Source organism: Oryzias latipes, chromosome 9 (assembly GCF_002234675.1).
Source record: "Oryzias latipes chromosome 9, ASM223467v1".
NCBI lineage: Eukaryota > Metazoa > Chordata > Actinopteri > Beloniformes > Adrianichthyidae > Oryzias > Oryzias latipes.
The window spans coordinates 28744363-28768402 of NC_019867.2; the positions used below are offsets into that span (position 1 = coordinate 28744363).

Consider the following 24040-nt stretch of genomic DNA (forward strand, 5'->3'; position numbering starts at 1 on the left):
CAAGCTGCATTCACACAGTCTGCGTCAGATCCACTTTCAATGAAAAGTCTATGCGAACGCGCGGAGGCCAAAATTCTTTGGGGTTCCGCGTCCAAAATGCTCATGATCGCACGTCGCTACGCAAATTTTTTATTTCCGCTTGCGGGCTCTACGTACAAATTGATCAACCGATTAAACGTCTTTATTCTGAATTGCGGCAACGCGGGACACGTAAACACGATCACAAGGTACACAGGACAAATTGACAATAATCATGTTTTGTGCCAGGGTGACACCTAAACAGACTTTTATAGGAACAAAACTTTTTTTTTTTTTTTTGCACTTGACATTTCACGTCAAGTTGATCCTACTGTCGATATCAGACAAATGCTAGTAAACTATAAAAGCAGAAGAAGAAGAACGCCGCTCCCTGCGTGTGCGGTGTGAACACCAAAGACTGAGTAAATAAAACCGCGCATTCTTGAACGCAGCACAGGTGGCCTGTGTGAATGCAGCTTAAAACATACCAGAAGAACTGCAGTTAAAAGTCAAAGTCTTTGAAATGAAGACAGAAGCAGATGTGAACAAATCCAATTTCTATAATAGTAAAAAGTACAAATTATACGTTTTTTGCGTTTTATGAAGCACAGCTTCTTCAGGTATTTATGAACCCCATCTTTGTTCTTGTCAACAGGAAACCTTCCAGTGGATGTTCACGCACATCGCAGTGGTTCGAGACCTGGTGGCCATGCAGTACAAAGAGTATCAGGAGGTACCGCCACCGAGCATGCTCAAAGCTCTGCTTCGTCCTTTTAGGAGCACGCGCTGAGCGGCTTCACTTCCACAGAGCATTGCGTCACTCGTCTCTGTCCCCCCTCCCTGCAGAGGCAGCAGAATGCCCTCAAGTATGTGACGGAAGAGTGGGCGTCCATCGAGTACGAGCTCCTGCGGGAGCGGGGCCTGTGGGGGCCCCCCATTGGCTCCCACCTGGACAAGTTCGTGCTGGAGATGACCGAGGGGCCCTGCCGCATGAGGAAGAAGATGGTCCGCAACGACATGTTCTACATCCACTACCCATACATCCCGGAGACCACCACCAACTCCACGCAGGTGCGCAGCTTCAGCCCTCTGACCTCCTTTAACCCTGGTGCTGTCTTGATGGGTTTTGTTAGGTCCAGATGAGGTCCAATTGGAGTGGGGTCAATTGGACCTAACAGAAACAACACCGCTCCACCTCCTCCGTCCGCACGCCACCGAAGCGGTTTCTGAGCACAGCTCACTTCCAAACCCACAGATGTGGAGCTTTAACATTTTTAAGATCTTCAGGATGTGAGGCGCGGCAGCTGGGATGGAAGAACCGGACCCCCAGCACGTTTCCATGTCTCTAATCTCATGCACACGAAACAAGACCTCGTCATGTCGTTCCTGCGTCATCTCACCCGCGCCTCCTTCTTTCCCAGAAGCCTCTGCGTTACCGCCGGGCCATCAGCTACGACAGTAAGGAATACTACATGCGCCTGCTGTCAGGAAATCCGGGCATGTACCAGCACTCTGTGGAGCACAACACGGAGGGGGAGACGGCCCAGCATGAGCCGGAGCAAGGAGAGGACACCATCGCTCGAGTTAAAGGTACACTCTGCTGCAGCCCGCAGACGTCTGCCGCGTTGTCATGGAGGGGTGACGCCGGAAAAGAAGGAAAAATGTTTCCGCCTCTGTCAGAGTAGTGTTTTGGCGTCTCCAGCAGCTCACGTTTGCCTTCTGTCCTCCTCTCTGCAGGCCTGGTGAAGGCTCCTCTGAAGAGGTCTCGGTCCACAGCAGATGGCGCCGATGAAGACAGCCAGGAGCAGCTCCAGGAGCAGCTGCTGGAGTCGGGAGGTCCGGAGGAGGAGCAGAGGACGGAAAACACATCGCTGCTGCGCCTCCTGGAGGAGGGAGAAAAGGTCAGCAGAGGTCACAGAGCAAACCAAACTCTGTTTTTACAGCGTTTCCTTACATTCCACACAAAACTTTACTATATACACGACATGAAACCTGGCGGGGAGCCCTGAAGGGCTGAAGGGGGAGGGCCAAAAAATAACCAAAGCGACTGACAACACATGAATGCCTTCCGTAGTGTACGGCAAAAACAAAACAGAGGGAATCACAACAAACAATAAAAAGATTCAACACAACTTGAAAATGATATTCACCTTTCGGCGCATCCCGTCAGGGGTGGTGATGTAGAACGCGCGCTGCAAGCTCCCTGCTCCAAGCTCCAAACAATGGGGAGGTGGAAGGGGGCGGGGCCTGCTCCTCGCCCAAAACTCAGAGAGGAATTTCTAGAAAACGGCATAAACATTTAGATTTTGGCTTAAAGCGGCATAGTTATGATTAAAAGACCACTAGGAACGCCTTGATAGCAGATCAAAAGATGACTAGAAAGGAAGAATTCCATCGTACGGATAGAAAGATTCCACCTTTAGTCATTTTAAATCCCACACAATATTGAATTTTTTATCGAAATGTATAGAACAAATGAATACTTGATGAAAAATGTTTCAAATCATTAACTGAGATAAACTTGTGCACTGAACAGAATCAGTGTCCTGGCCCGTTCCTGACCCTCTCCTATAACCTGTTTCCTGCGTCAGATCCAGCACATGTACCGCTGTGCCAGAGTGCAGGGTCTGGACACCAGCGAGGGGCTGCTGCTGTTCGGGAAGGAGCACTTCTACGTCATCGACGGCTACACCATGACCGTGTCTCGAGAGATCCGGGACATCGACACTCTCCCACCCAAGTAGGTCCAGAGCTGCAAGTCCGTCTGTGTTCAGGCCTGTTGAGGTTTGTGGAGCCAAGCGAAGGCTCGGGAAGGACGACTTCATCGCCGTAGTACAGCGGCATCGCTTGGTGGCGTTGAGTCTCCGCTGGGAACCGGCGCTTCGGCCCAGCTGCTCCTTTCAGTTTTAGGAAAAAGACTTTTTACTGTTTCACAGACACCTCCTTCTTTTGCTTGTAACTAAACGGAGTCATCTGACAGAACATCCTTCTTGTTTTGGTGTTTTCTCTCCCCGTACTTTTCTGTCCAGTTTGCATGAAGCTATCATCCCAAGAGGAGCCAGACAGGGCCAGAGCCAGCTGAAGAGGACCTGCAGCATCTTCGCCTACGAAGACATCAAGGAGGTCCACAAGAGACGCTACCTGCTGCAGGTCAGCATGCACACTCGCCTGCAGAAACGCCCAAACGGTTTAGAAGTTTTAAAAGCTCAGTTCTTTCCACACCCTCTACTGCCAGATCCTTTTTAAAACTAAGAACTTTTTCTGTCTAAAATCGAATTCTTCCATGTCATTAAAATTACTGTTTATACGTCATTGTGTCTAATTTCAGATGTAATTACTAATTTCAGATGTAATTACGTTCTTTTTAAACGGCTTGCTAAAAGGCCGTGTCACACAGCCACTATGGACCTTCTGCACATATTGGACGGAGTAAAATTGGTCGTAATTGAATATATAACGTTGTGGTCCTTAATGTCACGGTGTATCAGGTTGACCCAGATGCAGGATTAGACAACAAGGTTGAGGAGAAAGATCCACAGAAAACACCACAAAACTAACAGAAAGGAAAAAACAGGCAAGAAACCTAGGACAATACACTGAACTAAAACAACACTCCCAACACAGGCTGTGTCAGAATTCCTTCACTACTCACTATATTTATGTTTTTACTTTTACTATTTGGAACCCCATTAGCTTCCACAGAGTGGTCTCTAGTCTTCCTGAGGTCCATAAGCAGAAAATACATAGAAGTTTCACCAAAACCTAAAATGATTTAACAAACTAATTCAAATCCAGCTTCAGTTCCTGGATCAGAATTTGAGAACCAGCAGTGTGCCTTCTTTCTTCAGCTGCAGTACCTGTGATGTCATTAGGGTTCTGCTCTCTATAGCACAGAAAACAGTCCACACCAAACTAGGTCATCAAATCAAGCTGAGTTCATCTGATTGTGTTGGTCTGAAATCATCTTTGGACTCTAAAATTCATCTGCAGATAAAACTCTTTAGCATCTACACTGTTTTTTAATAAACTATAAACACTTTGGGATTCTGGAAGAGTTTTGTAACCAGGTATAAATAAAACAAATTAAATGACCAGATTATAATAAAATAGACGTGAAAGAGTTTAACAAAAACAATTGTTTCTTCCGTCACTTTTATAAATCTGTCAATAATCTATAACCGTTTTTCCCCACAAATCTCTCTACTAATTTCAAAAGGGCATCTATGAGTTTACTGAAAAGGTGAAGAGAAGAAATCAACAGCCAAATATCTTTGATGAAGATAACATTGAGATTTGGGATTGTCAGTCTGTAACATGCTTTTATTTTGCAGCCCATGGCAGTGGAAGTCTTCTCAGCAGATGGCAGGAACTACTTGTTAGCCTTCCAGAAGGGGGTTCGTAACAAAGTTTACCAAAGGTACAAACGCTTTTTTATGACATAACTCAGCTGGATGCTGATAATTTACACTTAGAAAAAGACAGAAATAACCTGAACAATTCTCAGAGAGGATACGAAAAGTGTTGACTCTGTATTCTTGCAGAGGAACTCTTACTTTGAAGTTCAGTGTTTCATGACAAAGGTGGTGCTCATGTCCCGGCAGGTTCCTGGCAGTGGTCCCCTCACTGGCTGATAGCTCCGAGTCGGTTTCAGGCCAGAGGCCCAACACCAGCGTTGAACAGGGGTAATGAATCCTCATCCATCTCCACCTGTCCTGACTCAACCCCAACCATCCTTGTCCAACCAAACTCAACCCCAACCACCCTCAACCAATCTCACTCAACTCCAATCATCCTCACCCACCCTCACTCAACCCCAACAACCCTCAACCAATCTCACTCAACCCCAACCATCCTCACCCAACTTTACTTAACTCAATCATCCTCACCCACCCTCACTCAACCCCAACCATCCTCGTCCAACCAAACTCAACCCCAACCTCACTCATGTCTAATCATCCTCACCCAGCTTCACTCAACCGCAACCACCCTCAACCAACCTCACACAACCAATCTCCAATCATCCTTACCCATGCTCATTCAACCGCAACCATATTTACCCAACCTCACCCAACTCCCCCCATCTCCAGCCCAACCATCCCTACTCGGGCAGCCGTTGTGCAGCGGTAGGGCGGTCGACCCACGATCGTAATATTGCAGGTTCGATTTACGCCTTGCACGCCCATGAGTCAAAGTGTCCTTGGGCACGACACTGAACCCCACCTTGCCTCTGGTGGGAGGTTGGCGCCAGTGTTCGGCAGCGGAACCGCCGCCAGTGTGTGAATGTGTGAGTGACTTGGTGAATGGGTCTGTGACTGTAAAGCACTTTGGGCCTTGAAGAAGGTAGAAAAGCGCAATATAAGTACCGGTATACGTCATTTACTCAACTTCACTCATATATAATCATCCTCACCCAGCTTCACTCAACCACAACCATCCTCACCCAACGTCACCTAACTCCAATCATCCTCACCCATGCTCACTCAACCCCAACTATTCTCACCCAACCTATATCATCTTTGCCCGTCCTCACTCATCCTTGCCGTCACTCATCCTCACCTATCTTCACTCATCCTTACCCAACCTCTGTGAACCCTGACCTTATTCACCCATCTTTACCCAGTCTCTCTTGTCCCCGCCCACCCTCTGTTATCCTCCCTCATCCTCCCCCACCCTCCTCAATCACAGGTAGAACACTCAGCTTTGTCCCAGAGTCTGCTCTAATGACTTGACTCATACTCCATGTCACTAATGTTCATCATCATCTTTGTTCATAAATTTACACATGTAAAATAATGTTAACTAAATAATCAGCAGTTGTGTTTGGAGATAAGTTAAAGTCAAGAACAATTTGTGTCTCCAGATCTGGACTCCTCAGCACCCTGGTTGGTGAGAAGTCAGTGACTCAAAGGTGGGAGGTGAGTTCCAGATGACTTTGTCTTGATGTTGCTCCTCGTGTGAAGAATGACAGGTCAGTTATAACCCAGTTCTTCACCTCACTGATAAGTGTGTGATATTTTGCAGAGAGGAGAGATCAGTAACTTCCAGTATCTGATGCACCTGAACACACTGGCGGGGCGTTCCTACAACGATCTGATGCAGTACCCCGTCTTCCCCTGGATCCTGGCCGACTACGACTCTGAGGTAGCTGAGCCCCTCATGCAGTGTTCTCAAGTTTCAGTGAGAAAGCCATCAGGTAGCAGAGGTTTGGTATGAGTGCTCTTGTAGAACTCATGGGTGTTGGCCCTTTTTGTCTGGGATTTAGGAAGTTGACCTGAACAACCCCAAGTCCTTCCGCAATCTTGCCAAACCAATGGGCGCCCAGACCGATGACCGGCTCACCCAGTACAAGAAGAGGTATAAAGACTGGGAGGACCCCAACGGTAAGACTCTGCACCCACCAAGCAGGGAGAGGGACGTATGATCAGACGTATGATCGGACGTCTTTGGATGGCGGAACATAATCAAACCATGCTGCGGGACCGCATATCCGCGGGTCTTATGTCACTTACTAACCTAATCCTAAGGTGACATTTGAAGATGTCATTATTGTTGTTAACGCCGGTTTTAATGTCTTAAAAGAAAGGTAATGCCGCCTGGACGTTGACGCATTTCGCACTCGCGACAGGCACGGATTGAAGACCTACACCTGCCTTTTATCTGCAACTGTGATCAGATTTGATAAAGAATGGTGAAATGCATGTATAATGGATGTAATGCCTCCGTACCCCCCCAATTAGAAAACATACAAAGTGAATGATCCTTTATTTAACTTATTTATACTTCGTATAAAGGATCATTCACTTTGTACATGTCTTCCCTGCGAGGATTCTTTCTAAGATATTTCCCAGACAACAGTGCTCAATACGACTGGCTGAGAGATCCATTAAGGCAGCAGCAGCTGCTGGTCTGAGCTCTGCTGAGGAGGATCAGTTCATTGAAATCATGTCAGACTCCCTCCTGAGGAGGAGGTCTGTAGCACAGACACTGAACTCTGTGTGGAGAGGGAGCATCCACTCATGGGGCAGAAGGCAGGGGGCATTCTGCTTCCATTCTACGTCCTCTCTTTGGGAGATTTTCTGCTGCTTGGAAAACAAAGAACACAACTAGGCTCAATATTGAACATGACTTAAGAGCAAACCTGTAACCTCGTTTTGAAAAGATGTGTAGGACAAAGGAGGCACATCGCAGCCAATGACACGGTTTAATCCTCCAAAGTGAAAAGGTTTGAGAACCACTGGCTTACAGGGTTTAGTTGCAGAGAAATCGATGTCGTATTCTGCTTGTTCTTGTTTATCAAGAAACTGTGGGAAAGTCTCATTTGATGGTAGGCTGTCAGGTGCAGGTGTGAATAACTTTTGAATGAACACTTTCCCATCAGTTTCCTTTAGAATAAGCAGCCTGAGTCAGTGAAACAGATTCCTTCAGACCTTCTAGACTTGCAAAAAAGTGGTTTTCAAGTGAAGTTGGAACCACAATCAGACATGTGGAAGTTTCTTTTTTTAACTTTTATGCCATAGATGTTGGAGAAAAACTGGCTTTCACCTTTGACATGTAAAGGAGGAAACTTATCAGCCTTGCCCTTTGATCTGTGAACAGTAGGATATGGATGGGATGGGGTCAGAGTTTGAATCCAGTCAGACTATGTGTTTGGTCTGTGTGAAATGAATGAAACATGCATATGGAACACTTTAGACTTTGAATTGCTGTCATTTTTATTTATTTATTTTTATTAAATTAGGATGCTTCATGAAAGGATCAATCAATTCTACATTTGGGGATGTCCCGATCCGATCACATGATTGGAAGCTGAGCCCGATCACGTAGTTTCAGACTCGATCGGTATCGGTATCTGCGTATTGCAAACAACAACCGACAAAGGCATTATAACAGACAAAAGGATCACGTTTGTGTTTCTTTTTAATGAGGACGACTTCTTCCTGCTGCCGACAGAATAACAGCAGGGAGACGGTTGATCAAAATAAATCCATAATCTCCCAAAAACAACCAAAAGGATGTCATTGACTTGAGCTAGTCATGAAAACCCAGCATCACATTCCTACTACAACAACAATTTGGGAAGAAAGTCCCTGTTTTTCATTTTTAATGAAGATATGACCTGATAAAAGTCGTCTGAAGATCCTAAAGCTACAGTCACCAAACTTTCTTACGTGAATAGTTATCGCCTACCGGTTGATTGGTAACGGTTTTTTTCTAGATAATGTAATATTTTGACTTGATTTTTGAAGCTACTTCACAGAAGTGCCTTGTTTAAGTGTTAAACGTTGAAGGCTAATAAAGTAAAACCATTGCTCTGTTTTTAAAATGTTTTCCAAAAGTATCAGATTACGTCTTGGTTTGGGCAGATTCTAAAAATCAAATGACTTGGAAGTGGATCAGGGGCCAAAAAAGCCTGATGGGGACATCCCTGTCTACAGTTTCAGTCGCTGCTCTAAGTAGGGGTGTTTCTGTTGCTCCAGGTGAAACCCCAGCCTACCACTATGGCACCCACTACTCTTCTGCCATGATCGTGGCCTCCTACCTGGTCCGGATGGAGCCCTTCACACAGATTTTCCTCAGACTTCAGGTTTGATCCTCTGAAATCTTTATATTTTAGGTTTTTAGACTTTAGACTTAAAATTTGGGCTTCAGGTTTAAGTTTTCCAGTTAAGGTTTGATTCTTATGCTGCGTTCATATCCATCATGATTCGCTTGTCGAACTCGCGTTCACCGTGAATCGTTTGGTGTTCGTCAGTTTCGCTGCTGGACGCCTGTCCAAAATATTTATTCAGAGGTGCTTCCATCTTTCTGTGACCCAGTTTGACAACATACTCGACCACATTAGTCTGTGGAAGAAAGAATGTATAAGAAACATATCCCAAAGTTTAAAGGAGAACAATGAGACTCTTCTGCACGTTGGTTTTGTACTCCACCCGCTGATGACATCATCAACGCGTCACGGACCAAAGCCGAGTCCCTGACTGGCTGCCAAAATTCAGATATTTGAGGCCCGAAACGCGCTGTCACTCCACTGCACTACAGGACCCCTAAACGCGTCTGTACATTGACTTAGCATTGCATCTGGACGCCCCTGACATACAAATCACGTTTGGTGTGAACGCAGCTTCCACTTTCATCCTTAGACCAATAAGGTTATTACAAAAAAACCTCGTCTATAACAAGTGTTGTGTTTCTCCTGCATATTAGAATCTCCGACATGTTCTTCTGAAAACACTTTTCTGTAATGACATGTAGGAATGAAACGTGGTTGTTGTCTGCGAACCACATGTTATGCTGCTGTGATCTGCAGGGGGGGCACTTTGACCTGGCTGACCGGATGTTCCACAGCGTTCGGGAAGCCTGGCTCTCCGCCTCCAAACACAACATGGCCGACGTCAAGGAGCTGATCCCAGAGTTCTTCTACCTGCCAGAGTTCCTGCTGAACTCCAATAACTTTGACCTGGGTCAGTGTCAGGGCGGGGTCCTGTGGGAGGGGGGGTTCCATCAAGGTTCAATATCAACATTTCATCCTTTTATTTCTTAATGATCCAGGTGCCAAACAGAATGGGACCAAGCTGGGGGATGTCCTCCTCCCCTCCTGGGCTAAGGGCGACCCCAGAGAGTTCATCAGAGTCCATAGAGAGGTGAGGGGACCCCCCCCCCCCCCACACACACACACACACACACTCCTTTTAGGGTGAGTTGTTTTATTATTTTTGAATACTCCCTGCTTCCAGGCGCTGGAGTGTGACTACGTATCTGCCCACCTCCATGAATGGATCGACCTGATTTTTGGCTACAAGCAGCAGGGCCCCCCCGCAGTGGAGGCCGTCAATGTCTTTCACCACCTGTTCTACGAGGGTCAGGTGGACATTTACAACATCAACGACCCGCTCAAAGAGACGGCCACCATCGGCTTCATCAACAACTTTGGACAAATCCCCAAACAGGTTTTTCTCAGACCACCTTAAAAACACTAAATAACAAGTATTGGCTCACCTGCCTTGACTCACATATGATCTGAAGGGCCGTCCCAATCCTAACCCATAGAGTTCAATAGGATGTCAGTCCACCTTGTGCAGCTGTTACAGCTTCAACTTTTCTGGGAACGCTGTCCACAAGTTGAGGGTGTTTGTAGAAATTTTGGACCATTCTTCCAAAAGGGCATTAATGAGGTCACACACTGAAGGCCTGGCTCTCAGTCTCCGCTCTAATTCATCCCAAAGGTATTCAGGTCAGGACTCTGTGCAGGCCAGTCCAGTTCATCCACACCAGACTCTGTCCTCCATGTCTTTGTGGACCTCGCTTTCTGCACAGTCATGTTGGAAGAGGAAGGGTCCGCTCCAAACTCTTCCCACAAGGTTGGGAGCATGGAATTGTCCAAAATGTTTTGGTATCCTGGAGCATTCAGCGCTCCGTTCACTGGAACTAAGGGGCCTGAAAACCAAGCCCACACCATGATTCTTCCTCCACTAAATTTCACACTCGGCACAATGCAGTCCTAAATGTAATGTTGTCCTGCAACTTCCAAACCCAGACTCGTCCATGAGATTGCCAGATGGAAAAGCGTGATTCATCCCTCCAGAGGAGGCGTCTCCACTGCTTTAGAGTCCAGTGGCGGCGTGCTTTACTCTACGGCATCCAACGCTTTGAATTGCACTTGGTGATGTGTGGCTTGGCTGCAGCTGCTCGGCCATGGAAACCCATTCCATGAATCTCTCTGCGTGCTTAACTTGGACTAATCTGAAGGTCACATGACTGTAGCAGTTGACCGTGCAGAAAGTCTGGGACCTCTTTCCACTATGAACTTCAGCATCATGCTGACCCCTCTCCATCAGCTTACGTGGTTTATCACTTCATGGCTGAGATGCTGTTGTTGCCACACTTCCATTTTGCTCTGATCGAGCTGACAGTTGACTGTGGAACATTTGGGAGGACATTTTACCACTGGATTTGTTGCACAGGGGGCGTCCCATGACAGTTCCAGGCTGGAAGTCACTGAGCTCCTGAGAGCAGCTCATTCTTTCACAAATGTTTGTAAAAACAGTCTGCGTGCCTGAAAGCTTGATTTTAGGCCGAGTGATTAGGACACCTGATTCTGATCATTAGGATGGGTGAGCCAATACTTTTGGTAATTCAGAGTGTATCAGCTGCTCCTGTTAGGATGCAGAACCCCGTGTCAGGGTGTCAGACATCACCTGCACGTTTCCTCTGTCTTACATGTAAAATGACTGGAACCGTGTCCTTCCCCCCCCCCCAGCTTTTTAAGAAACCCCATCCTCCCAAACGGGTGCGCAGCAAAGCCAACGGTGATGCTGCAGGTGTTCCTCCAAACTTCAACAGTGACAAGATTTTCTTCCACCACCTGGACAATCTCAGACCTTCTCTGGCACCAGTCAAAGGTAAATCTGGCCGCATTCCTACATGCAGTGACGTGCAAAGGAACCACACTCTGTTGTTTGTAGTAGCTTGGTCAAAATGTAATCTTCCACCATTTTGCATCAGTTGGCATTCGTTTAAAATTTATAGCTACCACCTTACCCAGAAAAAACAATCAGGGGGGCAGTGGAGCCTGTTTTTGCTGTGAACTACTTCCTGCTTTATTAAATTGGCAAATAGATTTACATGGAAATAGTTTAGCAACTCCTGAAAGCTGCTGTTTTTGTTTCTTCAGAGATACAGTGAGAAAAACTGTGAACTGGGACAATCTTTGTTTTTACACATGCAGAAGTCTTCTCCTATGTATCCTATGAGGAAATACTCTGCAGCAGCTGCTATATTTGGGTGGATGTAGCTCACGCCTCTGCCAGTCTGTTGCTCAGAGGTCAAAAGCCGAGGACACACAGCCTGTGCCTCTCTGGGCGAGACACTAAACTTTTAAAAAAATCTGTAATTAAGGTTTTTAGATAATTTTACCCAAAAATTCCCCTAAATAGTGTTCAATAATAACTTCCAGATGATCTCTTAGGATGTTTTATCACAGTTAGGCTGAATCAGATTTGTTCCCTACTCCTACAATTATTCCTCCAAGTGAAGAGTTAATGAAATGACGTCTTCAAATCCGGACGTTACTATCGCTCCATGACGTCACAGTCGCCGGTCATCTACATTAGCGCATAGCTGCCAGCGCTCAGAAAAGATATAACATCACTATTATAACTTTAAAATCTCATGCAAAAAACAAAAGTCATTACTTACATTTATTTAAATGTGAACATCTGTGCTTAAGAGCAACACCCACATGAAGAAATGCGTTTCTCCTCGCCCTACCCTACCAATGGAGGGATACCTAGCCCTGAGTCACTACGGCTCCTCCTTAACCCTTGTGCTATCTTAGATTACCCCACCCTTTCATTGACGTGTTCTTTCTACCATGACAAAGGTGGATAAAGGTGGAAAGATTTCATATAATCCATGGACACCAGTGAAGATCACAAATCATTGAAGAAAAAAGGTTCAGCGCACTGTCTAGTGGGTCTAGATGACCCAACTCCCAATGTTAAAGTGCCTAGGATAGCACAAGGGTTACAAAATTACTTTCGGACACCACTACAGCTCCTAATGCCTCAACAATTGGAGCAGTAGGGAGGAGCCAGAGGGGTAGAGAATGAATTCAAATTCAGCCTTAGAAGTTACCGAAATTCTACGTTGAGCATCATCCCAGAAAAAGCACAACAAAATAAACCACTTTAGGTGGTGGGAGATCATTGCTGCAAAGTCATCCTCACAATCCAGCAAACCACCTCCAGAGGCTTTACAACATAAAAGTAAGATGTCCAACTCTGAAAGTGGTTTTCAATGTTCTTGTAGCATTTTTCTGATGATGGAGGACTTACCGGAAATTAAATAAATTTAAGATTAAAATTGTGATTCTGAGTATTCCTTTATTCAAAACTGTACGGCTGGATGGTTCCCATATTGCTCGTCATTTTAGTCTCACCGCTAATGTTAGTTTGGGGGTGTGATGGGCTGTAAGCTAGCGGGAGAGCACAAACAGAGGGTATGTCCAAATTCCACCCTAACCCCTACATAGTGCACTATATAGTGCGTTCTCCATTTTGTAGTGCTGTCTGAATCTACAATTCCAAAATCAAGGGCCCTGGAAATTTCCTAGAAGTCTCTGCGAAAAACATGCATCGATGCTCACTAGATTGACGAATAAAGACCACAATGCATTGCGTCGGAACATTTTTTACTAAAAAAATGTATTTAAATGCATTTCTTTTGATAAACCATCAACGTTGTTTTCTTCAGAAGACAGTGGACTCATGAATAATCGTTGCAAAACGCTCATTTTAATTAGATTTTAACTTTGTGAAATCGATGACGTCATACATCCGCCGTTAAAAGTGAGCGTGGGGTCCGGATTGTTTTTAAAATTCACGTCACTACATAGTGCTGCACCTTATAGGTTTGTAGTAGTTTGGGGTTTGGATGGGAATTCGGACACAACCAGAGAGCGCTTGGTTATGGGTGATGGGAAGTGGAGAAACAGAGAGTAACTCCTGCCGCTCTGCAGAAACTATGTCCTAGAAAATGACACAGGTTTTTTGCTTTTGGGCTTAAAACGGCATAATTATAGTTAAAAAAAAACTACTGGGAACGATTAAAACATAGATCAAAAGATGATGGGAGTGCGTCTTTAAAAGTCTTTGAAGGTCCAGAGTACACTGAACATTTCTGCCTGCCTTTTTTTCTGTCCTGCAGAGCTGAAGGAGCCTGTGGGACAGATAGTTTGTACCGATAAAGGCATCCTTGCTGTTGAACAAAACAAAGTTCTGGTTCCGCCCGCCTGGACCAAGACCTTCGCCTGGGGCTACGCTGATCTCAGCTGTCGTCTAGCTAATTATGAGTCTGACAAGGTGAGTGGAAGAGTTTCCCTAAGCACCCGGTGTTTTCTGGCGCTTCTGCCTTTTGTGGGGGAACTTGTCAGCTATTTTCAGAAATCTTTAGAGCTCCTTCAGTATAAATGAGTCACAGAGAGCTTTCAGAAGGAACAGAACTTCTCCTGTGAAGGTCACCTTGAAACTGTCGATGAGAACATTTAACGGCATGGTTGCCCCCTGCTGGTGCTGGAGCAGAAATGCACCATTCGCGTTGTCTTGGACCAGTCCAGGGCATGGATGGAGTTGGATGTAGTTCTAGTGTTGGGTGGTTTGGCGTACCTCAAAAAACCATTCCCCCACTCTATAAATAAAAGCACTCGGAATACCCCCAATGTGACTGAAAGTGATGGAAAAGAGCAGATTTTCTATGGAAGAACACGTGAATCATCAACGCACATTCTAACCTTACATCAACCCGCTTTCTTTTCAATTTTGTTGTCACACAACAAAGTCCAGAACAAAAATCAAGTCACGGTGACATCATGACAGTGTAGTACAGGGGTCGGGAACCTATGGCTCGCGAGCCATATATGGCTCTTTTGATGGTAACATGTGGCTCGCAGACAAATCTTTAATTATACTTTTTTCTTTCTTTCATTAGACCAGTCCTTCTCAGGCGCAATGCGATGCCAGAGGCGCGCAGTAGCGGTGCTTAGAGAGAAAAATCTGCGCCAGCGCTATCAGTTTACTATTATCTATTATTTCACAGAGTTTGTACCACCCGGAAACTTGTGAATTGCCGTGCCAAAAACAGCGCGCTCCCGTCTCTGAGAAAGAGCGCGCAGATGCGGGGACGGGATGTGTGAGGGAGAAAGCAGAGGGTGGGGCTGAGGTGTTGTGGGGACAGGCAGCAGGTGAATCGCGCAGGGATTGTAAAAATACGTACGTAAAACCCGCTGCCCGTCACGTCACTCACTACAACGTGTGAGTGTGTGTGTTTGGCTCCGTATCTGCATGTGATCAGTCTGTCTCACATCTACAGAACATTCAGACCTACGATCACGTTTAAAGTCTCAACGCCTGCATGAAGCAGAAACTCACCACGGATCAACCAGACTAGACCATCAGCAAAACTACCACGAGAAATACTCATCATTTATCAGCAACAGCATAACGATGTTTTTAAAAAGAATCCACAGACTTATTGTACTTTAAAAATGTTGAAATTATATCAAATGCACACATTCACTTGTATATTTAGTTTCTAAACATATTGTTGCGGACTGAGTTTAACTTGGCTGTTGGGCCACGTTAAAAGTTCTGGAGTTCATTGATCGCATCAAGCAGAGATCTGATTGGCCCTCGGTTGTGTCGCTCAGCCTTTTGATAGGGAGTTTGGACCAATGGGGTTCAGCTATGGGAGGGCTAAAGCGGGAGCAGGGGAATATAAAGTTGGGAGACGCGCTCTCGTCTCGGCGGGAGAGATTGAGGAGTTGCTGAATTAATTGTACGGCGTTTGTTGCGGTCTGCAGTAACCAGAATAAAGAACCTTGAGAGAGGTTAAGTCTCCGTGCCTCAGTGTGGGGAAGGGACACTACATTATTGTATGGCTCTTTGGAAATTACATTTAAAAATATGTGGCGTTTATGGCTCTCTTGGCCAAAAAGGTTCCCGACCCCTGGTGTAGTATCATCATCCCCCAACTGTCACTTTATGAAGAACAATTGAAAAGGTCCGTAAAAGTGGCTGGAAGGCTCCGTTGGCCGGGAACTGGGTTGTTTCCCAGGGGCCCCAATGACCTTTAGTCAGCGTTGGTCCTTAGACAAGACCCTTCACGCTACTGCCTAACTATGTATCCACAAGGGGGCCCAAGTCTGGGTCTCCCTGTGCTGGTCCCCAGCCCGGATAAAATACAGGGTTGTGTTAGGAAGGGCATCCGGCGTAGGAATCTCAGCCAAACCGCCTGTGTGAATCAGTATAGCTGATCTGCTTTGGCGACCCCTGACGAGACACTCCACAAGGTGAACAACAACATTGAAAATGCCTGCCGAAGTTAGAGGAGTCCGTCTGTCCGCTCTTCACGCGCTGCCGTCCCGTTTCAGGCGCTGGTGGTGTATGAGTGTCTGTCAGAGTGGGGGCAGATCCTCTGTGCCATATGTCCCAACCCCAAGCTCATCCTCACCGGAGGAACCAGCACCGCCATCTGTGTGTGGGAGACCGGGACGTCCAAGGAGAGGGCCAAGTCTCTGACGCTCAAGCAGGTGAGTCCTCAGATTTACCCTGAAACCTTCAAAGGAGGAGGAAGAGGAGGAGCACTTCTGTGAATCTGTCGAAGGTCCACAGAATCCAAGGAGCTGACTTCATCTATTTCCTGCTTTTCAGGCATTACTCGGTCACACAGACGCTGTGACGTGTCTAACGGCCTCATCGGCGTACCACATAGTGGTCAGCGGCTCCCGGGATCGAACCTGCATCATCTGGGACCTGAACAAACTTTCCTTCGTCACGCAGCTCCGGGGCCACCGCGCCCCCATCTCTGCTCTGTGCATCAATGAGCTGACGGTGGGTTTGAGTCCCGTCCCTTTAGCGCAGAGGGATGCTGGCGAGTAAACCTAAATGGGGGTGTGGCGGTTGCAGGGGGACATCGTGTCGTGTGCCGGCACCTACATCCATGTGTGGAGCATCAACGGCAGCCCCATCTCCAGCGCCAACACCTTCACGGGCCGCAGCCAGCAGATCCTGTGCTGCTGCGTGTCCGAGATGAACGAGTGGGACACGCAGAACGTGATCGTGACCGGACACTCGGACGGCGTCGTCCGGGTAACCACACGCTCCGGAAACCTTTCAAAACGTTTTTCTAAACGAACACAGACAGCAAGCTGAAAGGTCATTTCCGTTCTGTAGTTTTGGAGGATGGAGTTCCTGCAGGTGCCGGAAACTCCCGCTCCAGAACCCGTAGAGCCCGATGTGCCTGACTGCTGCGCTGATGAGAAGATCGGTGAGTCCGGCAGACGCTGGTTGCTCAAAGCACCGACTGAAGCATCCGCACAGGGCGGGGCTCATCGCGGTTTGTCTTTGATCTTCAGAAGGTGGCGAGAACCACAACGCCGCCGACGACGACAGCAGTGAGTCTGATGGAGATGAGCCCAGTTTGAGTCAAGAGTCCAGACCTCCACGCGACCCCTCCACCGGTGGGGGGAGCCAGCCGGGCAGCGCCGTCCACCGACCCAGAGGTACGCAGCTCTGCTCCAGGAGTTCCTGTTGATGCTCATGTGGCGTATGGAACAAATGCCATTTTTCTCCCACTGCATTCTTTCATCTGCTCCCGATTCACTAGGATTTGAATAAAGAAATACTCAGAAATGAAATTTTGAGCCAAATCATCATCATATCATGAGTTAAATGCCACAAGAACATGGTAAAACACCAAAAAACCTATATTCATCAGAGTGGGTCTTTAAAGGGGCAACGCTATTTTCTTTCATGTCCGACCTCGGTTGATTTTATATTTTAGAACAAAACTGTCAGAGCAACCTTGATTCTAATGTCAGCATCTCTGCTCCAACACACATCAGGTCAGTCCGGCCGAGCGGGGGCGTCCTGGTCCATGGACAGCGGTTCTGACGACTCTCACCGCTGGTCTGACACCCTCAGTATCGACGAGAAAGACGGCTTTGTGTTCGTCAACTACTCTGAGGGCCAAACCAAAGGCCCCCACCCTCATCTGGCCCCTCAGGGCCAGAGCTCAGGGCCCCACTCTCTTCACCCCTCCTCCGTGGAAGCTCGGACCTACAACCAGCTGAGAGCAGGTGTGTGTCCGGGCACGCCTCACCGGCTCCTCCAGCGTTTCATTCAGGGTCATAAACTGCTACTTTGCTAACGGCTATATGTGTGTGTGTGTGTGCGCACGCGTGTGTGGGCGCGCTCGCAGGCTACAGATGGGAGCGCCAGCTGGTCTTCCGCAGCAAACTCACCATGCACACAGCGTTTGACCGGAAAGACAACGCCCACCCCGCTGAGATCAGCTCCCTCGCCATCTCCAAGTATGGCACCAACACCACACACACACACACACACTCACAAACGCCTTCATTTACACAACAGTGTGTGCATTTTTTATCACAAACCTGTCTCCCAAACCTTAAGACTAGATAGGGCCAAACAAAACAAAAAAAACCTGATCGGGACGTCCCTACTGAAGACCGGTTCATAATGAGGTCAACGTGTCTTATTGCGTTTTAGTAATTGTCTGCATGATTGGCCGTTTTTGGTGATGAAGGTGAGGAAAAATGCAAGTTCCTCCGATGCCAAGTTTCAACAGTGTTGGTCTATGACATCATGACGAGAGGCGTGGCCAAACGCAGCCATCAGCTTCGTCAAAAACTCAGACCTCCTGAGCAGATCTTGTTTTCAGCACTCGCCACATGTTCAGAGTTCTGTGGGAATCAATGGCACCGAACCACAAGGTTAATCTTTTAATACCGAAAACGGCGCCTAAACATCAAACGTTTTTTTTTTACGAACTGAAACTCTTCAACCATTTACACGATCGATTTGGAAATTTGTCACATTTGCATGCTGAACACGTCGCCTTCCTTCCAGGTTCTTCATAAATCCATTGTTCAAACGCTTGGAAAGTGACAGATTTGTTTCTTTTTTCTTGTCTTTATATTTATTCACAATTATTGCAATGGCCGACCCACAACTGAAGGCTGATGTGTTGACACAACTTTGCGCCTCCTGTTTGGGGTTACGGGAGAAAAAAATGGCGTCCGCTTTTTAAGACGTTTGCTTCCTGCAGAGTCTGATCAAGTTTAAGGATGGAAGAAAACAGACTCGGACCGAGCTGCTGCGCTCCGGTTCTGCTCACCCAACCGGTAGCACCACATATTGCAGTTGCACATATGACCACTGGGGGCTGGTTTTAGCAGGGAGCAATTTCCTTCTGACTCCCATGTTAAAAAGCTCAACTTATAGCTATAAAAGTCAATAAGACGTTTTCAAAATCTTTTGTTTGGAGGGAATATCCACTGTTTTAATTGGAAATAAGGGCAGGCATTTTTTTTTGGTCCCGTCCGATTCTTCATCATTGATGATTTTTGATTGGCAGGTGGGTGGACCCATAGGTGACCAAATTCTCATCCTGAGTGCACAGTTCAGAGCGTTGCTGAAGGCGGCCTTCCCACCTCAGCTTGTTTCCACCAATCGGTCCTACAGGTGACGTCAGCTTATTAGACCAGGGTGTTCCCAACCGCCATGTCTGAGGTGACGAAGCTCAGGCGAACATGAACGCATCAGGAAGCCACGTTTGTTTAGCAGCAATAGAACGGATGATACCGGCGCAGCAGGTAACACGGATTCTGAAAGTGGGCTACTTACTTCCTGTTCTGAGAGGGAATCTCTCCCACGCCTTCAGGCTTCCATCCTCATCATCCTCGCTAACACACGTCTGAATCCCAGTTACAATGAGTTGTGTGATGGTCACAGCACAGCAGGCAGTGCCACCGTTTCCTGTGTTTTGGTGGAAGAAGTTCTGATCGGACATTAAAAGACGACCTCCTGCTCTCTCAGGGACCACAGTAAGATCCTGGTGGGCGACGGGCGCGGCCGAGTCTTCAGCTGGTCCGTCAGCGAGCAGCCCGGCCGCTCGGCGGCCGACCACTGGGTGAAGGACGAGCTGGTGGACAGCTGCTCCGCCTGCACGGTCCGCTTCTCCCTGACGGAGCGACGCCACCACTGCAGGAACTGCGGGCAGCTCTTCTGTCAGAGGTCAGCTGAGGGCACAGCCCCGCCCAAACGGAGCTGCATGTGAATGAGAGATCTGTCTGTGGGTGTGGGTGCGCATCAGAACCCGAGCTTTGGACCTGAGATGATTGTGTACTGTGTACTGCTGTCAGGATTTACACACAACAATGTAATCCCAAGTGAAGATACTTAGGAATATTACACGCAGCAAGTAGATAAGTACTTCCTAAGAACTTACGGCAAAGTGAACCTTAAAGAAAAAACAAAAACCAATCAAGAATAAAGACATAAAGAGAGTTTAACCCACGGCCTCACTGACAGCAGGGATGACAGTGGGATGACCCTAATGATACCCGCCCCTCTCCGTGTTCTCATCCCAAACGTTAGACCCCAACCGCCCGGGCTGCAGACAGGTACCGGTCCGCGGGTCACTTGGTACCGCAGAAAAAGGAAAACTTAACTTGCACTGTCTCCGTTTTATTTTTTGATCATGAGGGAAGTTTTATTTTGGAAAATTACCGGATTTTGTGAACCCCGTTCGTCTATGATTCTCTCTTGACAAATGCCAAGACCATCGCCTCGTATGGTCATGTGTCTGAAATACATTTTATACCTTCTTAAAGTAGCCGCTCAGACTGCTAAAGGAAAAGCGTAAAGCTAACAAATTAGTAAAAGTTTAATAGTGCAGAAAAGAGCCAAAGAGAAATAGAGAATGAGCCTTGGACTTCAAAATAAAATAAATCCTGATTTAAGTGTTTCACTAGCTCCGCACAGCAATTTACTCTCTAATGTTATAAAAAAGACGCTGCTAATAAAGCTGCATTCACTCTGGATTTATGTTTTCATCATCATTATATGTAGAAAATAACAGTTTTATGACACCTTTTATTTATTTTGTAGAATTTTTCTGTCACATCGTCAAGGTCGAAAGCTGGCGTCCAGTTGTTAGTCTCCACCTTGCTGGTTAAAGGAACGTCTACATTTTAAAAGTTCCTAAACAAAATCTAGAGTACGAAGAAAGTTTAAACTAGCTGCAAATGTTTCGAGTTAATAACATTTCTGATTTCTGAAAAATTGTGAAAGAGATATTTAAGAATTTTCGTACAGCATAGCTAAATAAGGCAGGCATCTCTTTAGAAAATACTCCTCTGGGTTACAATCAAGATTGAAAGATATATATATATATATTATATATATATATATATATTATAAATCAGAAACAGAAAACTACACAACTTTGTTTCCTTGAATCTCCATCTGCTGTGAAACATCTACAGACATTTTCAGACTGTCTTTAGGGGCATTTTATTTTGAAAAATAGATTTTCCAGAAGCTTAGAAAAAATAAATCGCCAACTGTGGCCTCGTACAGATTGGTCCATGAAAATATTGTCCATGGCCTAAAAGAGTTGGGGGACCACTGCGTTGGACCGCCTCACACAGGGTTTTAACCCCCCCCTCCCCATTGTATTTCCCTGCAGGTGCAGCCGCTACCAGTCTGAGATCAGGAGGCTGAAGATCTCGTCTCCTGTTCGCGTGTGTCAGAACTGCTACTACAACCTCCAGCATGAGCGGAGCGTCGACGACGGCGGCGGCAGAAATTGAGCTCCGCCTCCACCCGGACCCCCAAGCGGCGTCCCCCCACTACATGCACCCCACCCCCCCGCACCTCCCATGTATACGCAGGCACGCTTGACAGACTGTTGATGAGCGTCTACGGCAAACGGATGAGGAGATATGAACTCTTAAAGTGAGAAACCATCATGGCGACAGCCGCTTTCACCCCCCCTCCCCCCACCCTGCTCCTCTAGTCACTGATACTGTGGAGAAATGAGAAGAACTTGTTCATACTGTAAATATGTGCCATGACCCACAAACAGAGCAAGCGTGAAGGAGAATAGACACCCCCCATCACCTCCTGACTAACCCAGAGGAAGAGGAGGAGCCAGATGAATGTCAGTCTTCATCATTAGCTTATGCAAGAACCCCCTTTTTTATTATTTCTGTAAAATTGTTTTTTATCAGAGCCGTTCAGTATTTTTTAAAGGCGACGTCATCAGAGAATTCTGCCTCATTTTTGATCCGAGATCCTTCTGATGATGTTTCCCAAACATATCGATTCTTTTGGGGGTTTTGGTTTTCCATTCATGTCCAGGTTTTCTCTGGAAACCATGTCCAGATATTGTCAACATGGCCCTGTTGAAGCCCCGCCCCCCAATGTTTCTGTGCGCGGCCTCTGCAGCATCCAGCAGGCGTTTGTGTCCCCGGCTTTATCACCAACGCCGTCACTTCAACCGTTGGCGATTGAACGCTGACTGGCTGCGGCGTCTGACCACACGCCAAGTCCTGATCCCGCAGCGCCGGCGGCTGAAAGCAGCTTTTGTTCGGCTGACGGGCGCTGCAGCACGTGAAGCCGCGCACGTTTTTTCCTGTTCTGGGAACTGATGACGGTCGGACGGCGTGACAAGAGCCGGTCGGAATGTGGGGCAGCGATTCATCCAACGTCCCCCTCAGAAAACAGGCCTTTGACGCCTACGGGGGCCCTGAAGTTCAAATCCCACAACACAAAAGCGTTTTAAAGATCACAACGACAATTTTAAAGAATTAAAAAGACTACTTTACATTTTAAAAATCTAAACAAAATAAAAACCGTTTGGGAAAACAGAAGTAACTTCCAATCGCTGACTGGATGACGGCGTTTGTCCATCGTTTCAGCCTAAAGTTGTGTGGGATGATGGGATGCCGGATACGCTCAGCACTAATCACAAATCTTTTATTAGTATGCAGACGTTGAACAAACTCAAACGTAATCATCCAATCAGTTGTTTGTCATAGTTCCACCCGTTTCATTTTTTACCATTTCATTTTGATTTCTGAAAATGTATTTTTGGAATCGTCTTTGGGTTTCTGGGATTTTGTGTCGATTCTTAAAATGTAATGTTTCATCATTTGTTTTGTTGCTTTAATGGGATCCTTAATATGTTTTTGCGTTTATTTGCTGGTGTGATTTGGACTTCAGGGCCACCGTAAGACATCCTTCCTCTTCTCCCTCACACCTACAACCCCCCCCCCCCCCTCTTCTGTCCATCTCAAAAAAGTAAACTTTACCCCCCCCCCCCCCCCATGTCCTTCTGCATTTCTGTACTGTAACTGAACGTGCAATCATCCATCCCTAGGGAGGGGGTTGGGCCCCCTTTAATGGAATTTTCTTGTACAGAGGTTTAAGTTGTGGTGTGTAGAGGGGAGGGGGGGGGGTCCAACTGTACAGAGTATTTATGCAAATATGACGGCTTTTAGATTTTTTTTTTCATGATTTCAGCAAGTGGAGTTACTTGTTGCATGTTTATTAACACAGCTGACTTTCTGTATCAGTGCATTGTACAGGCTCTCTACACACTCAGTTTCTGCTGCTTTCGTTTCCTCCTCGGTAGGGGTGGGGGGGCTGCTGGGTGACCAGCGACAAGCCCCCCCCCCGGGCTCAGACTGGACTTTTATACCCTGAGTGGGGGGGGGGGGGGGGGGAGAGAGAAATTCTGGAAGCTTCTGGTGGTCTCGTATTAGACTGCATTACTACGATATCTGGTGTGCAATCTGTGATAGCTGAATGTTCCTGTATATTTGTGTTCACTTCGTCCCACAAGAGAAAAAGCCTGTAGAGTCCCCCCCCCCCTCGTTATAAAAAGAATGATGCAATAGATCTGGTACTTATTATTTTTCATTTCAATAAATAATTGCCGTTTATCACCAAAGGTTTGTCCCTGTTCACTTTCACAGCATCAGTCTCCTTTGAGCTTTCCATTCCTAATCATGATAGTCCCGCCACCTGTAACAGATGGAATTTAAACCAAAATGTGTGGATTTTTTTACAGACTTCTGTCACTTTAATACATTACTCTTATTTAAAAAAAATGTTTAATTATAAGACCTAAACTTGAAAGGAGAAGTCTTTCTTCTCCAATCAGTGCGAAGCTTCGCTCTCAGAAAGGCTCGTTTGAATAAAAGGGTTGTGCGCATGCGCGGGAGCCTGGCCGTCCTTCCTGCTGCAGCTGGTCAGACCAGCACCAACCGAATGGAAAGAAAGGGAGAGAGAGAGAGGCAGAAAGTTCGAGCAGAGTTCTAAAGTTCTGTAGATGATTACCCTCAGACCGGAAGTTAAGCGGCTCCAAAATAAAATATGCTGCGGTATTTTTCACTGAAGGTGTGGAACTCAGACTACGGAAAACACATTTCCAGCGGGGGTGAATGGCTGTTTGCTTTAACCTTTGGAGTCTGTAAAAATATGCAACATTGTACAGAAGTTGCAAGGAAATCAAACCAGAGGCAGATTTTTCTGTGGTATTTTGATTTTTTTAGACAATCTGTTTAAAACACTTAACAGCACTTTAAGTTATGCAGATTTGTCTCTTATTCATGTCAAAAAGAGTCGATAATAAAGTAAAAATGCAGTAATCCAAA

General features: G+C 46.5%; 1 protein-coding gene across 7 annotated transcripts in view; it reads left to right on the forward strand.

Annotated features, from left to right (window-relative positions):
- wdfy3 (WD repeat and FYVE domain containing 3) overlaps positions 1–23334 on the forward strand; it is a 101794-nt gene extending 78460 nt beyond the window's left edge. For all 7 annotated transcript variants that reach the window (XM_023958796.1, XM_023958790.1, XM_023958792.1 and 4 more), the window contains 26 exons: positions 674–751; positions 865–1089; positions 1440–1608; positions 1756–1919; positions 2610–2758; positions 3048–3168; positions 4350–4435; positions 4620–4700; positions 5879–5933; positions 6040–6159; positions 6281–6398; positions 8496–8602; positions 9326–9479; positions 9568–9659; positions 9753–9965; positions 11276–11417; positions 13723–13877; positions 15944–16102; positions 16224–16403; positions 16479–16661; positions 16746–16839; positions 16928–17074; positions 17417–17650; positions 17773–17884; positions 19413–19610; positions 21067–23334. In XM_023958796.1, the coding sequence (XP_023814564.1) occupies positions 674–751; positions 865–1089; positions 1440–1608; positions 1756–1919; positions 2610–2758; positions 3048–3168; positions 4350–4435; positions 4620–4700; positions 5879–5933; positions 6040–6159; positions 6281–6398; positions 8496–8602; positions 9326–9479; positions 9568–9659; positions 9753–9965; positions 11276–11417; positions 13723–13877; positions 15944–16102; positions 16224–16403; positions 16479–16661; positions 16746–16839; positions 16928–17074; positions 17417–17650; positions 17773–17884; positions 19413–19610; positions 21067–21190 (3660 nt within the window). In that variant the 3' untranslated portion in view covers positions 21191–23334. The remainder of the gene's footprint in view (positions 1–673; positions 752–864; positions 1090–1439; positions 1609–1755; positions 1920–2609; positions 2759–3047; positions 3169–4349; positions 4436–4619; positions 4701–5878; positions 5934–6039; positions 6160–6280; positions 6399–8495; positions 8603–9325; positions 9480–9567; positions 9660–9752; positions 9966–11275; positions 11418–13722; positions 13878–15943; positions 16103–16223; positions 16404–16478; positions 16662–16745; positions 16840–16927; positions 17075–17416; positions 17651–17772; positions 17885–19412; positions 19611–21066) is intronic.
- Positions 23335–24040: the final 706 nt, after the last annotated feature.